Source organism: Leptidea sinapis, chromosome 32 (genome assembly GCF_905404315.1).
Source record: "Leptidea sinapis chromosome 32, ilLepSina1.1, whole genome shotgun sequence".
In the NCBI taxonomy this organism is placed as follows: Eukaryota; Metazoa; Arthropoda; class Insecta; order Lepidoptera; family Pieridae; genus Leptidea; species Leptidea sinapis.
Window position 1 is genome coordinate 4,674,889 of NC_066296.1, and position 16,882 is coordinate 4,691,770.

The 16,882-nt window shown below is 33.7% G+C and overlaps 1 protein-coding gene and 1 long non-coding RNA gene across 2 annotated transcripts in view; one reads left to right on the forward strand and one right to left on the reverse strand.

The window, feature by feature from the left end:
- Positions 1-14,535, reverse strand: part of LOC126974422 (organic cation transporter protein-like) — a 34,486-nt gene extending 19,951 nt beyond the window's left edge. Inside the window, exon 1 of the mRNA XM_050821911.1 lies at positions 14,192-14,535. Within this exon, the coding sequence (XP_050677868.1) occupies positions 14,192-14,526 (335 nt within the window). The 5' untranslated portion in view covers positions 14,527-14,535. The remainder of the gene's footprint in view (positions 1-14,191) is intronic.
- The window catches only part of LOC126974509 (uncharacterized), a 289,593-nt gene that overhangs the window by 142,432 nt on the left and 130,279 nt on the right, over positions 1-16,882 (forward strand). The gene's annotated exons all lie outside the window — the stretch shown is intronic.

A 16,882-nucleotide genomic window follows, 5' to 3' on the forward strand; every position in this document is an offset into this window, starting at 1 on the left:
TTCTTTTTAGTGTCAGATAATAATACATAATCAATCTGAATGAAAACTTCTAAAAACCCGTACAGAAAAAAAATATTATATCATCCACGTAGACAATTTTTTTCCATAAAAAATGTTAATAAAATGAAAACTACTAGCCAAATTTACGTAAAATTTTAAGGGGCCAAATGGCATATATTCCGCATCGAAAATTACGTAAATCGGATCATAAATCTCAGCATAATCGGTGTACATACATAAAAAAACCGATCGAATTGCGAGCCTCCTCCTTTTTGAAATCGGTTAAAATTGATATTTAGTTTAGTGTGAACCGTGCAGTCATTTGACATAAGTTTGAAATAGTAGTAATCATAGTATCGCGATTGGCCACGAAGTATATATAATCCGGCTAAGTTTGAATGCGGACAGTTGCTTAAAACGTAGTGGATTTCGGCTATCTCCGTCTTTTTACAAAATTATAGCCGTCATCTGTAAATATGTCAATGACTGCACGTTTCATACATTCGAGTGAATCGCTTTTTTCTTAGAGTTTCGCTAGGCTGCTGGTGTCTATTGTCACATCAAGTGCTGCAGGACAATGTGTGACTAGTAGGTATTAATACCAGAACGACGTAGAGAAGTACACCAGATAAAAAGGCATATAAGGCATTTATTTTCTCAAAATTTATTGCATTAGAAATTCTCTTTGATGTCAATTTTAATATACTAGACACTACTTCCGCTTCGGAAACAAATGGCGCTCTGAGAGAGAAGAAGCGGCGCAAGAAATTCTCCCAGCATTGTTTTTTTTTGCGCCCTTTTCAATAAAAATATACAATTTGGAACAGTCATTTCTATCGCGATAAAACAATCATAATCTAGTCCCAGGCTGTCCGATCACATGCTGTGGAGTGGTAGGACTTACGACAGAGCCATATTTTAATAAAACATTTAATTTTATTTATAGATAATGCCTGAACAGTGGCTGGGACTTTATTATAAAAGCGTATACATTTACCCTTAAAGCTATTATGTACCTGATGAAGCCTACTAGAATTAGTTACAAGCAATCCCTTATTTCTAGAGTTCGTTTGTCCTCCTTTTACATAAAAAAACGGCCAAGTCCGAATCAGACTCGCCCATGAAGGTTTCCGTAGCAGCAAGTTACATAATATTATTATTTTTTTTTTATATTTGATTTTATTGAATGAAAGTTAAATAGCGATTTACGATTTATCACGTATTAAAAATAACTACTTACTAGATCTCGTTCAAACCAATTTTCGGTGGAAGTTTGCATGGTAATGTAACATCGTATATTTTTGTTAGTTTCATCATTCTCTTATTTTAGAAGTTGCAAGGGGGGGGGGGGTTGAGGGGACATTTTTACCACTTTAGAAGTGTCTCTCGCTTAAACTATTCAGTTTTAAGAAACCTTCAAAGACCTATCCATAGACAGTTACCCCATACTCATAAATTACGAGTGCGTTTGATAAAAATATTTTTTTGAGTTTTAGTTCTCAGCATGGGGAACCCCCAAAATTTATTGCTTTTTTTATTTTTGGGTGAAAATCTTAATGAGGCTCGCAGAATACATCTACTTACCAACTTTCAAGAGTTATAGTTCTTATAGTTACAGAAAAAAGTGGCTGTGACATACGGACGGATAGACAGACAGACATGACGAATCCAATAGGAGTTCCGTTTTTTGCCATTTGACTGCGGAACCCCAAATATCAGCATGAAGCTGAAGCAGAAATCTTTATAACTAAAGATAACACAATATTATTATAACGAATTTAACCGAATATTATTATTTCATGTTATATTAGATAAAGTGTTTATATTATCAGATAAAGATAATACTATTTATCTTGTTTTATAGCTCGGCGCGGCAATATATTTGCCAATTCAATAAGTAAAAATAATAGCCGAATTTCGCGTTTGTACATTACAGACAGCTATTGAACACCGCGTGTGAGTCACTATGTTTTAGTTAATATCATTAACAAAACCGAGATAGTAGGTAAATATGTACATATCATTTGATATCGATAACCTACGGAGATTAGAAAATGCTATCTTGAATCCAATCTAGCAACAGTTAGGGTTGCCAAATATGATGAACAAACATAAACTTGTTGTAGCTTCTATTCGGTTAAGTCGAGTTAGTAAGTCTTTTATTAGGCGATGTATTTTACAATTTGGACGCAGTTTCTGATAAACGTTCCAAGCCACAAAATCTCATTTTAAGGAATTCGTGTTAAAAGTTTAATAAATATTAGTGTATTCCATACATGTGGGTTGGGCTACTAAGTCATGATGTCATTAAAAGTGTTACAGTAGGGCTGCCATTTTTAGTCAGTCCGTTAATATGAATCACGTGACCAGTTTTGTATTCATAACTCAATTTCGACATGATTGTGGTTTGGAACGTCTTTCTGGAATTATGTCTATATGATCCCAGAAAATGTACAAAACATATGTGTTACGAAATTTAAAAGATTTGTTAACAGACATTTGTGTGGGAAAGGGTACTATAACATAAATGATTTTCTTAATGATACCACAGACTGGGAATGAAGCGAACACCCTCAGGCGCTTTAATTATAAATATTTATTGTACGATATTTCATTGTAATCCATATTTAAAAAAAATCCCGTTGAATATCTTACGCTCGTTCTTCTCAGGTCTGAGGCAGTCTATTTTTAATGGGTCCTACCTATTTTGAATAATAATATTTGAATTTGTCTCTTAATTAAGTACTATACTCTATTTCATGTAGGTGTACTCTAAAATAAATTATGAAATTAAATTTCTTTATTCATTTTGGTAGAATTTGTACGCTCTTTTGTAATACAAAAATGTCCTGAATATCAGCTGCTGATCAAAGTCAAAGTACTTTATTTACCATAAACATTCACAAGTAAAGTTGTTACAAATTTAAGAGTAGGCACATGTTTCGTCTTGACAGACTATTTTTATACAAATCATTTAAGTTTTCTTTAGTGTTAATTCCGCCAATATTTGTTTTTAAACAATTGGACACGTGTTTCGAGACTGCAAATACGTAATGCAGTCTCGTGCCAGATTTTGGCGAGACAACACGTCCTGATGATGCCTCGTGTAGAGGCCAAACACCTGTCGAATTGTTTAAAAACAAATATTGGCGGAGTTAACACTAAAGAAAACTAAATCATTTGTATAATTATGGATTTCCGCTAAGTTACGCCTACTGCAATAAATTTTCTATACTATTTTTATGAATATTTTAATGATTTCGTTTTATAATGTTACTAGCTGACCCAGCAAACGTTGTGTTGCCGATATTAAAATCGCGATACAAAAGTTGTTGATCGTAGATGGGTGAAAATTTGAAGTTGTATGTATTTTTGAATGCCACATCATAAAAAAATAAAAACGAAAAATTTCGTCCAAAAATAAAAAAAAAAAAATTAAGGGTGAACAACCTTTATTAATTAGGGGTATGAAAAATAGATGTTGGCCGATTCTGAGACCTACTCAATATGCTCACAAAATTTCATGAGAATCGGTCAAGCCGTTTCGGAGGAGTACGGGAACGAACATTGTGACACGAGAATTTTATATATAAGATAACCTAACACAATCAATAATTACTGCTACATTTAATTTTAGCAACGTTAAGCTATACCTAAACTACCCTACAATATACAACTACAATAATAAATGAAATGTTAAGACATAATGTAGTGAAAATAATCACAAAAATTCTCGTTCCAGATAATATTCGTTTATTGAATAAAATTATATTTTTTTAATAGTGTTAATAATTTAAATTTAAATCTTTTTAACACTGTCTCCTATGTTATTTCTTTTGGTAATTTATTAAATATTTTAACACACATAGCATGACATTTTTTTTTGGTTTTGGTTCTAATGTAGGCTACTATGGGGATTTCCACAGCAACATACCATATTATGACATGAGACTTACCAGTGGGCTCCCTTGCACAGGATGCCGGCTAGATTATGAGTACGTGAAGCAATAATGAGTAAACATTATTGTGTTTTGATCTGAAGGGCGCCATAGCAATGAAATTACTGGGCAAATTAGCCTTAACATCTTATGTCTCAAGGTGACGAACGCAATTGTAGTGCCACTCCGAATTTTTGGGCGGCAAGAATCCTGAGCGGCACTGCATTGTAATGGGCATGGCGTATCAATTACCATCAACTGAACGTCCAGCTCGTCTCATCCCTTATTTTCATTAAAAAAATAAAATAGTATTAAGTAACTAAATATACAAGCCAAGCAAAAACAGCCGAGCTGAGTAATATGAGAATTCCAATGAAGACGCAAATCAAAAGTTGTTGCTAAAAATACCGTTGAGTCAACACATTGTATTATTTCTTTGTTAATTGAAATATTTGTACTTACTGTTTGACATTTTTGGTAATGAACATTTAATACGTTTATTTTTATTTGCAATTAACAATAAGTTATTATTAGTAAACAACACATTACCTTGGAAAGGGCGTTATTCACATCGTAAAAATTAGGGAAGTGTCATCTGCAAATAATATCATCTCACATAATTTGCTTACATAGAAAAGCAGATCATATGTTTTATAAATCAGAAAAAGCAGTGGACTTAATATTGAACCCTGTGGCACGCCCATAACAATAGAAGACCTAAAGACCTTATAATCACTGTTTGTACTCGGTAACTAAGTATTATTTAATCATTTATTATTTAATTTTTTATCGAGTTTATTGAGACAATGATTGGTGCAATTTCACCAGTAAAGATTTATGTTCTACTCAGTCGAAGGCTTTGGACAAGTCACAAAAAAACTCTTAGAGTATCTTGCTTATTTTCCCAGGAATCAAAATATATACGTTTCAATAACGCAACACCTGCACCTGTCGTATTTCTACCCTTAATAAAACCGAATTGTCTGTCATGAAACAGTTTATTCAGTGTAAAATAAGAAAGCAATTGATTATTAATAACTTTCTCAAATATTTTACTTAATGTTGGTCAAATGGATATAGGATGAAAATAACGTTAGCAGGGACCTTTACTTTATGGTGGCTATCACAAGATATAATATTGATCGTTGTGAAACTGTAAAAACGTACTTTAACATATCGAAATCCTCTAGTTCACTTGGCATAAATAAAATTTAAGAGGAGATAACATAACACTAATCACCGAATGTCCAAGACAAATTCTTTTAATTTCATCCCTTTAAATGAAGCGTCATGGTCTATTTGATAATTATTTATAACCTATTGAAATAAACAGAACTTAAAACAACTAAATTAAACTGTTTCATTTGAAGAGTCGGCAAAACCTTCGTTTCCAATCAGACAGTTAATGCGGGTACGAGTTGATTATAATTGTACTTCAGACACACTCCATTATTAGTCTTCGCTTACGTCGCTGAGCTCAATTACTGATCGTTCCGGTAGTGATCACGTCGCAGGCTTGTTTTAAGTAACAGAATAAATACTTTTACTTAATGAGTGATGGCCAAGGTTAAGTCACTATCATTTGTGCACAATAATTCAAGGTTGCCGTAACAGAGTCGTGATCACTGTGCACTTCATGCGTATCGATACAACTGAACATACAACAGCTGTCTCCTCGGCTATGGCTCAATCTGAGATCTGATGCCTCTCCCCAGTTCCGAAAGTCAAAGTCAAATAAACTTTATTCAATTAGGCTTAAACTAAGCGCTTTTGAATCGTCACTACAAATATTTCTTTTAAATTACTGAATTTACCATGTGTTCGTAAAAAGTTGAGTTCATGAGAAGAACATAATATAAGAAACTCAACAGCCACTCTTTTAAATCAAATAGAGTATTTTACAATGGCTGTAAAATACAAAACAAATTAGTTTCTAAGGTCCAATAATATAGGAGTCGTGTTTAAATAATATAAATTATTTCGTATTGGATGCGTCAAGCTTTAGAGCTTGAACTCATTGTCTGTTTAAGGATGCTTCATGAACATGATGGTCGTGATTTCTATCAGAGTATCAGTAGTAATTGTATGCAACAAATACTATGATTTATTAACTATAACAGGTCGACCTGGCAACACAAGCAGCACTTGTTCACGAGTTGACGCATCGACCACCCAACCTTATCCTCGCACATATTTGAGGCACGACCCGGCGACGAACCGTGTTATAGCATACCTACTCATGATAACTAAAAATTACAAAATTAATGCTCACAAAGCAAGCCTACAAATGATTCTTTAAAATGCAATTACACACATAATTGGAAGTTTACGTATAGGTCTCAGAGATGACGGTTGGTGATATACCCAGACCATTACAATGCAGTGCCGCTCAGGATTCTTGAAAAACCAAAAATTTCTGATTCCCCGGTACTACAATTGCGCTCGTCACCTTGAGTAACAAAGATAGAAGAAAGAAAGTAGAGACGTAAGATGTTAAGTCTCATTCACCCAGTAATTTCACTAGCTATGGCTCCCTTCATACCGAAACACAGTAATGTTTACACATTGCTGCTTCACGGCAGAAATAGGCGCCGTTGTGGTACAGATAATCTGGGCTATCCTTGGCTTCTCTTTCGTCATAGTGGTCATGTTGGCATACTCCAGCTGGCTCTGGTTCAGAACCGAGTTTGTAAGACCTAACTTGCTTAAAATCGAAGAAGTGGAAGAATGTTTCACCAAATTTTTGTGCGGTTTAAACATGAGTTTCAGACGTGTATGTAGTGCGGTAAGAGATACACGAGTATTTACTGTTATTTATCTCTTTCTCCACAAAATATTTTCGTGTATCAAATATTGGGTGCATTAAGGGCGCAATTAAAGATAAATTCAAAATGACTCTAATCTTAACAATATCTGTCAATCAAATTTTTACAGCCGTTTACTTTAAGCACTCCATTTTTATCTCTTTTATCCATTTTATAAAATTCATATTAAAGTCCCCAATCATAGATAATTTACACATCTAGATAGAGTCTCTTGTTTTTAGACAACCGATAAAAACAGGCCAGGAATATAAGTTTAGTGTGCGTGACAAGCTACGTCTTACACTCACGATTTGTATGACACCTTGTGTCAGTGTGCGTGAATTGCTCTAAATAGAGGTTAAGGTCTTTTTTTTCGAAGTTTTCACAGCTGTCATAGTCTATCTAGATGTAAAAATGATCTAAGTACATAAATATCAAATGTTTCCTACACTCATTAATTAATTAAATTATTTCGAAAAAAGGACTAAAGATTTGTTTTATCAAAAGAAGGAGAAATATACCTGCTCGTATCGCATTAGCTTATTTTGTCAAGTCCAATTATTAGCAGTGTGAAATTGTAATTCTACCGATAAGTCTTCAGCAATTGGTAATTCTCTGTAATTTAATACATTAATATACGCCATTTAGAAGACCACCACTTGCACAATGAAAATAATTAGATTGTCTATCCCATCTATAAATATCATAATACAGTTCAGTAAAGTAGTAAAATATCACGCTTTTTTGAAAGTGAGGTATATGAATAAAAATAATTAAATTGTCTATCCCATCTATAAATATCATAGTACAGTTCAGTACAGTAGTAAAGAATCATGCTTTTTCGAATGTGTGATATATAAATAAAAATAATTAAATTGTCTTTCCCATCTATAAATATCATAGTACAGTTCAGTACAGTAGTAAAATATCATGCTTTTTCGAATGAGTGGCAGTGAATAAAGATAATTAGATTGTCTATCCCATCTATAAATATCATGGTACATTTCAGTACAGTAGTAAAGCATCATGATTTTTCGAAAGTGAGGTATATGAATAAAAATAATTAAATTGTCTATCCCATTTATAAATATCATAGTACAGTTCAGTACAGTAGTAAAGCATCATGCTTTTTCGAATGGTGGTATATGAATAAAAATAATTAAATTGTCTATCCCATCTATAAATATCACAGTACAGTAGTAAAATATCATACATTTTCGAATGAGTGGTAGTGAACAAAAATAATTCGATTGTCTATCCCATCTATAAATATCATAGTACAGTTCAGTACAGAAGTAAATTATCAAGCTTTTTGGAATGAGTGGTAGTGAATTAAAATAATTAGATTGTCTATACCATCTATAAATATCATAGTACAGTCCAGTACAGTAGTAAAATATCATGCTTTAACGAACCAGTGGCAGTTTATATTTTTTTTAGATGTTAAATCCTATTTTGAATAAAAACATTTGAATTTGTATTCGATCGTGATTTTATATCATTCACATTCGTAGCACATTCAGTACGGTAATGGTTATTTTTTGCATTTTATACACTTTTGTGTTACCAAACGTTGGCATTACGGTTATACGGTTACGGTTATTTAAATGGTAGGTTTACTTACTTAACTTGTACAAAATTATTTTATAGAAGGGGATTCGTCAATAGGGTGCATGTAACTTATATTTTAGTTCAAATGTTGTTTTTGTAATCTTAATTATTATTGACTTTATCTTAAATAGTTTTTTCTTGTTAAATTTTTGCTGAATAAATTAGATAAACAATAGTGCAATAAATGCGCGGAAATATAAAGCATCGAAACGCAATGCTTTAATTGGTTTAAGTGCAGTGTGACGTCAAAGGTCTACATCATAGTTTCTTAACCTTATTTTGTTCACCGCCCACTTTGAGAATATGTTTTTTTCTAGAGTATTTTCGTGTATTTTTTTACCTTTTTAGACTATATTTTTTAATCTACCCACGCCCCATCTGCACCATCTCAATGCCCCCTAATTTTCTCTGGGTCTTCTACTGCCCCCCTGAAAGTGTCAAACGCCCACAAGGGGGCGTTATCGCCCACGTTCAGAAACTATAGTCTAGATAAACATAAGCAGTGGTATGGTTCCTGTTAGAATATTATCAAAATATATAATATAGACAGTATCATAATGTAATAGAACAGTAGTAGATTGATTCTCTATGGACTTGTCTGTTTTGTATCCACGTGCTGCTATGAAATAAAACTGTCAGTCTTGTCGTTACAGCTATTGCGTTTTATTAGTTCCTTGATGTTGTTTTCTTATTATTCAATGATCTGTATAATTATTATTTACAATGACTGAAAGTGGATTTGTTAAGGCGCAATCAGATAGTCTTCCAAAAATAGACGCGCTTATGATGCTATTTGATGATGCGTTTATTGTGTTTCAAACCCAGATTTTATTTCTGCTAAATTTAAAAGAGTAAAAGCTACAAGGTAATTATGTGATGATAAATTTCCTTTTATAATCATATTTTCTTACATTAATTTGTAAAAGTAAACATAATCTATAAATGCAGAAAGTAGAATTTAATGGGAATTACCATATCTAATGTTTTTTCTGTTATTAAAGATTTCAACGAGAATCATATGATAATCATATCAATGTTAAGGTTCTGTTTTAAGGGAACATTTTGAAGCAAAAAACAAAAAACGTATAAACTAAATAAAAATAACATATTTCATTAAGTTCACTTCAAAATTGTCACCTCGTATAAAATATACCACAATAATATAAGCAAGTTTTTGGAGATACTTTATCTCTTCTCATTGATTTTTTTTTATGGAAGAAAGGACAAACGAGCGTACGGGTCACCTGGTGTTAAGTGATCAACGCCGCCCACATTCTCCTACAACACTAGAGGAATCACAAGAATGTTGCCGGCCCTTTAAAAAAGTGTACGCTTGGGGATTCCCCGGTTTTGCCTCCCGGGTTCTGGCTCACTTGTTCGTGATGCCTACAAAAAAAAGTGTTTGGTGTCAAACTAGGGGTTTTGATGTATTTCCGAGCGACTGCGCTGATCCATTTTTCGATATCTCTTTTAGTTTCAAAGTTAGCTTTTTAACTTAAACAGATCCATACTCATTACTAATGAGTGGTAATTAACCTAATGATTGGTGAGCGACTCAATGTCAATTCTATGAATGTGATTACTGTAAGTTGTAACCCAATAACTTTTAAATACATGAAAGCCATATTCAGTGCTTTTGTTATTATGATCCACATAAATATTCAATCCCACAACTGACAAGACCTTATTCTAAACTAATATGAATACAATGGAGATAAGTACAGAATTATTAGAAGAAAATTGATCTCAGTATTCAAAATAATGTTTACACAGCAAACCGATTGTCGATATACGTTGTAACGCCCTGTTATATTGTCAGCAATTTAGATAGTGAAAATAAGCCAGGCTCTAACTGGGTTGCAATATACATTGATGAGCAATGTATTGGACAATACTTCGATTCATAAGTATGATCGTCCAGCTCAGGGATTCCAGCTGAAGTTTTTACAAAGTAATTGCAGAATATACCTATATCTACAATACTACAAGAGTAAAGAATTTATTTACCGCAGTATGTGTTGCGAGTACTGTTTAATGTTCCTATACTTTAAGTTTAATAAGAAGAGTTTGAATGATTTCATCAAATATTTTGAAAATGATACAATCTGCAACGATCTTATATTATATAGTTTAATTAAACTTATCATCTTTTAAAATGTGAGAGGTAATTTACTAATTGCATCTATCACATTCATAGAATTGACATTGAGTCGCTCACCAATCATTAGGTTAATTACCACTCATTAGTAATGAGTATGGATCTGTTTAAGTTAAAAAGCTAACTTTGAAACTATAAGAGATATCGAAAAACGGATCAGCGCAGTCGCTCGGAATTACATCAAGATCCCCAGTTTGACGCCAAACGATTTTTTAGAACTATAGAACCCGGGAGGCAGAACCGGGGAGTCCCCACTACTTACGTTTCAACAGAATTATTACAAATTTGTTTATACAAGTGCTGACCCAACAGAACGCGTGCTCATTGTAAGAATTATCAGAATTATGCAATGAAATGTCATTGACTGAATTACTTGTATTGCGAGTTTCTAAGTAAAAAAAATCTAAGTCCCGGATAAGTAATCACCAAGATATCATATACTAAAACCTTCTCCAAATCACGCTGCATGTAATGGTACAAGTTTTATTCCGATCAGTTTTTTAGTTTTTGTTATATCTCAAAGGCTTTAGACAGCGTTTTTGTTAAAACCTTCTTTTCCGACATCTCCAACAAATATCGTTGATGTATTCACAAATAGCCAAAAAAAAAAAAAAATTATATACTTAAACCTTCCTCGAGAACCACGCTATCCATTGGTGAAAACAGCATCAAAATCGGTACAGTAGTTTTTGTGTCAGATTTGTCTGTCTGTTCGCGATAAACACAAGTCGCGGCGGAGGATTTTGTTTTATAATATGTGGTAATATTTTGTAATATTTATTTAGTTGATACTTATGATTGTAATAATTACTGTTCAGTGTTATTATTGTAAAGTTATTAGAAATTTCAAGGCACGGATAAGACTTTACATATTTAATATATTATCAGAACAAATTACATTTAAGGCGAAGAGTAAGGAGAAAACACGCAAACATGGTGTTTTCAGACAAGTTTTGTAGTGAAAGTATAGCATTTCGAGCTATGAACACTACTTAATCCTGTTACACATATCCTTTAGTCTTATTTGTTGGTTGCTAATGCTTGCTGTTAGTTATAGTTAACACTGCGGAGCCTTTTCGAACTACCACATTTCTTTGAAGTTAAACAATTATTTTGGTATGGCATGACGCATATTTTTGGTACTTCTCTCAGAAAAGTTATTCTTATAGCTTGTACTTTTTTGTGTAGGTTCATTTATGCAGATTATTAGTGAATAACGAGGATTGTAAGCATATTAACTGTTTTCCACGCAAGAATTTTGAAAATATTGGCTTTGTTACATAGATGGCGGGCCGGCAGCCGTGAACTCATATCGCTCAAGGTCGCTGGCATTTAGTGTCGCCTTAACATAAATGATTCATCGGATGAAAGTGAGGATGGGGATGAGAGCGAAATATCTGGAGTTGAAGAAATTTAGAACTAACAATTATGTTTAAAATTAATGTTGGCTATTTTAATATCGTTTCATATATTCAGTACCTGGCTATAAACATTATTAAAAAATATGGTTTATTTATGTGCTGACCGTACACGTACACACACCCAAATGCAAGACATCTCGAAAATTCTGTGCTTATAAAATTCTCATTAATTAACCTATTTTAACTATTTGACTATTCACATTTCATTTGGTTGGTGAAATAGGTTTTACACAAGGTCCTGTTCGCCAGTTCTGTTAGCAACCTTTGCTTGACAACCAACCGCGTGTCTCATCATCATCGGAAAACGTATAGTGCTGGACAAAGGCGTCCCACAAAGATTTCCACCACGATCGGTCCTGCGCTGCCCCCATCCAACCTATTCCGGCGATCTTGACTAGCTCGTCAGTCCATCTTGTGGGGGGCCTACCAACACTGCGTCTTCCGGTACGTTGTCACCATTCGAGGACTTACTGCCCCAACGTCTGTCCGTCGAACTATGTGCCCTGCCCACTGCCACTTCAGTTTCGCAATCATTTGAGCTATGTTGGTAACTTTGGTAACTAAATTACAATTATTCCCACTACTCCATATAGTTGTAAAGAATACATTCAAATTGGTTTTAGGAAGTGAACCTATATCATGCTTGTATTATTAAAAGTTCATGGTGCTATAACAGAGGTGTCTGTCTGCTGATGTTAATCACTGACCTTATCATTTGCCACTCGAGTATCAAAAGATATCGATCTTCAAAATATTGTGGAATAATAAAATGTCACGCGACGATACATAATCTTTGCCAAATCTTTCCGCAATTCTCGGCTTTAATAGACGAGCAAGGCGTTGAGTTAATGGTAATTTATACGCCCTGCGCATTAAATGCAGTGCTGCTCCGGATTCTTGAAAAACACAAAAATTCTGACCGGCAATACAATCGCGCTCGTCACCTTGAGACATAAGTTGTTAAGTCTCATTTGCCCAGTAATTTCACTAGCTACGGCGCTCTTCAGACCGAATCACAATAATGCTTACACATTACTACTACTACACGGCAGAAATAGGCGCCGTTAACCGCCACCCATAAGCTAGCCGGCATCCGGTGCAAAGTAGCCTAAAAAGGTAAAACTAATTGATTAGTATTCAAGCTAATGCTAAACGAGTAAAATAAATAGTTGGACGAAATATTATAATATTTATTAGAAAGCATTATAAAATCAACTTTGATACATGCATCGAAACAACTTTCTTCTACGTACATCAAAGTGGAAAATGAGCTTTCATGTGCGATGTTTCCAGGACGATACGATATGGGTACCTTCGGGAAAAAAGCGCGTAAATTTTTTAAAGGGCTGACAACGCTCCTGCGAATCCTTTAGTGTTGCAAGAGAATGTGGGCGGCTTTGATCACTTAACATCGGGTGACCCGTACGCTCGATTTTCCTCTCTTCCATTAAAAAAAAATAATTCAGGTATTAAAATTCAAATATTTTTATTCAAAATAAGATTTGACATCACTTATTGAAAGTCAAAAACTACCACCCATTCCAAAACGAATGCCTCAGACCTTCGAAGAATGGGCGCAACAAACTCTGCGGGCTTTTTTTTTCATCGAATAAATATGTTTACAAAGTAATATTGTACAATTAAACTTATTATTTAATAGCCTGAGGGCAGTGCTCCATTCTCAATCTGTGGTATTATTAAGAAAATCATTTATGTTATACTAATATTTATCACACAAACGTTTTTAAAAATTCTTTTGAAATACGTAATACTTTTGTTTTAAATATTATCTGGGGTCTTGTTGTAAAAGCATATATATCGCCCCACAACAGCCTTACTAGTAGTTGGCATTATAAGTTTATGTCTGTTCCTGGTATTAACATTTTGCTTATGACAGTTTCGAGCAAATTCACTTATGTGCATATGAACATACATTACATTATCAAGAATATATTGAGAAGCAACAGTCAAGATCTTAATTCCTTTGAATTTTGCTCTCAATGATTCTTTAGGACCTAGGTTATAAATAGCGCGAATAACTTTCTTCCACATACGATCAAGCTGTGGAATGAGCTTCCTTGCGCGGTGTTTCCAGGACGATACGACGTAGGTACCTTCAAAAAGCGTGAACACTTTTCTAAAAGCCCAGCAATGCTCTTGCGATTCCTCTGGTATCACTTTTCAGTTAACCAATACGCTAAATTTCCTCTCTTCCATAAAAAAGCAAACAAATAAATCAGGAATGAGAGGTAATGTGACCTGAACTCCACACGGTCTGCAGTGAACACGTAGTTAAGCGAGTACATGGGTGACAGCAGGTTGGGCAGAAGCAGCATGAACAGCACGTAGCGCTGGTACACTCCAAATGGCCCGAGCTGTGCCAGAACCGCCTCCATTGCTGAGCCAGCATCACCACTTCCACCACCACCCTGTGGTTCCTCGCCTTTCACTCCGCTGTCGTCACTATCACCACCGTTATTGACATCTTCGAGCGCCACTGCAGCGTCACCACTTTCACACACGTGTGCTTGCTTGGGCATGACGGCTGGGATACTGAGCGCTCTCGGGTTTTTGTATTCGAACGACACCTGCATGTTATCAGCTGACACTGATAATAGACGACGTGTAACGCGCATTGTTTCATACAAAAATATGCAGATAAAAACGTAAGGAAAACAGCGATTAAGATTTAGGATACCGTTGCACCTGGCTTCTTGTTCGCTTGATCCTACCGCTGTTTCATTGCTTGTAATAAGTATATAAAAATATTTATCTACACCCATGCTTTAAATCCTCTATTAAAGATTCTAAAACAGTTAGCTTATTGCCAACATTAAAACACCCAATGTCATAATAACCATTACATCATCCAAACGAGTGTTGTTATGAAATTCAGTACAAAATAATATCATCCGTTTTCATAATAACACTCCTTTGGATGATATTGTGGTTACTAGGACTGACCTTTTTAATGTTTTGCAGTAAGCTAACTGTTTCAGAGTCTTTTGTAGAGGATTCATATTATGGGTGTAGATAAAGTCTTGTATGCAAATGTTGATAAATATTTATTAAAACACTCATGATACTATTATCACCCACATTCGTGTTTTAATACCCCTCATTACACAACAGTTGCATAAATATCTAATTACTTTTATCCTTTAATTTAATTAAATTCAAACCAACTTGATCGAAACCAACCAACAATCTAGTGGACCTATGGGTCTACTCTTATTGAACGAAAAACGAAGTTTCGATCGAAGTTTCGTGTGTTTCCTACTAAGCTACGGTTCCATTTCTTCCGAAGTATTGCCCCGAATGTCATTGTTTGACGTAATTTCGAATTTCTAAACCTGATAACTAATTTAAGAAAACTTTTTACAGAATTCAATCAAAAAATCGTAAGTAATAAGTTGACATTCTCACATTGCATGTGTAATACAGATAATTTTTCTTGTCATTAGTTACTACCCTTCGTTGGCATGAAATAGAACTCTCCAAATTAGTTGGATAAAAATAATATTCATTTCAATCGTTCACCATTTGTTCCCGAATATTGTCTATGGTTCCGAACTTCGTCGATGTGTCCGAAAGCAAAATACAGAAGGCTCACTACCGATACTTCGTTTAAATATTGTTCGTTTACGAAGTTTCTTTTCGGAGAGTAGGCCCCTTATAAGTTTGTATAAGTTTATTAATTTCAAGTACACACACCTAAAGTACCTCTGATCTAAGGACTAGTGTTACTATCCTTTCCTGATACAGTATTTACTAGTACGAAACGATAGGGTTAATCAGTTTAATGACAGCCCCTAAGTTACCTATAATAATGAAAGTAAACTTTGAATAATAATTAGTTATATTGTGTTTAGTAAATTGTATAAATTAAGAAGCTGTATATTGTTTGTTTTTTACACGCTTTATATTAGCTTCACTTGTATGTTTGTATGTTTGTAACCGACTTCTTTGGGCGCGATTTTGACCCACTTTAAACGGCTAGATTTCGTTCAAACTTTGTAGATTTATCGAGGACCGATGACATTACACTAATTTGATAAAATTATTCAATTTTTCAATTGCAAAATATGATTTTTGTTAATTTATATAAGTTTTAAATAAATAAATCACTAATAAGCACCATCTAGTAATTTATTGTAAACTACAAAGGAAACGCGCGACATGTTAAGTAATTTAGTTATCTAATTCGTTTAGAAGCGAATAGATGGCGGTGAATTTATATTTCCATCATAAATTATTAATGCGTGATTTAACTGAGCTAATTATTATAAGAGCTAGTTCGGGGATCTCGGGCTAGCTGAATTAAGTGATCATTCAATATAACTATAATATTTTTATTCGCAAATATTAAAATCCCTTCATTCAATCTAAAAAAATTAACTAAAAAATAAATAATAGTTTAAAAAAACTAAACTAAACTAAAGAAGACGCTTTATATAAAATTCAACTAAAAAATAAAAAATAAATTTAAATTGAAAATAGTGTAAAAAAATATTATATATTTCATTATTAAAAAAGCGTGGGGTGCTTTTTAAGATATTATTAAAATAATAATTCTTCTACATCCCACGCTTTTTTTATAATGAAATATGTAATATTTTTTTACACTATTTACAATTTAAATTTATTTTCTATTTTTTAGTTGAATTTTATATAAAGCGTGTTCTTCAGTTTTTTTTTTAATATTATTTTTTTATAGTAAAGATTACTATTAATTTATTTTTACAAGAACAAGTCGTGTGTCGGGTTGTGTCCTTCCATCAAATATGTGCGAAGGAAACGATAGCTGATCCATGTGTCAACTCGTGGACGGGTGCTGCTTGTGGTGCCAGGTCGACCTGCTATACCTACTAATATTATAAATGTGAATGTATACATTTGGTACAGATAGACTAGAGCTTGGGTAAGGACATAGGCTACATTTTATCCCGG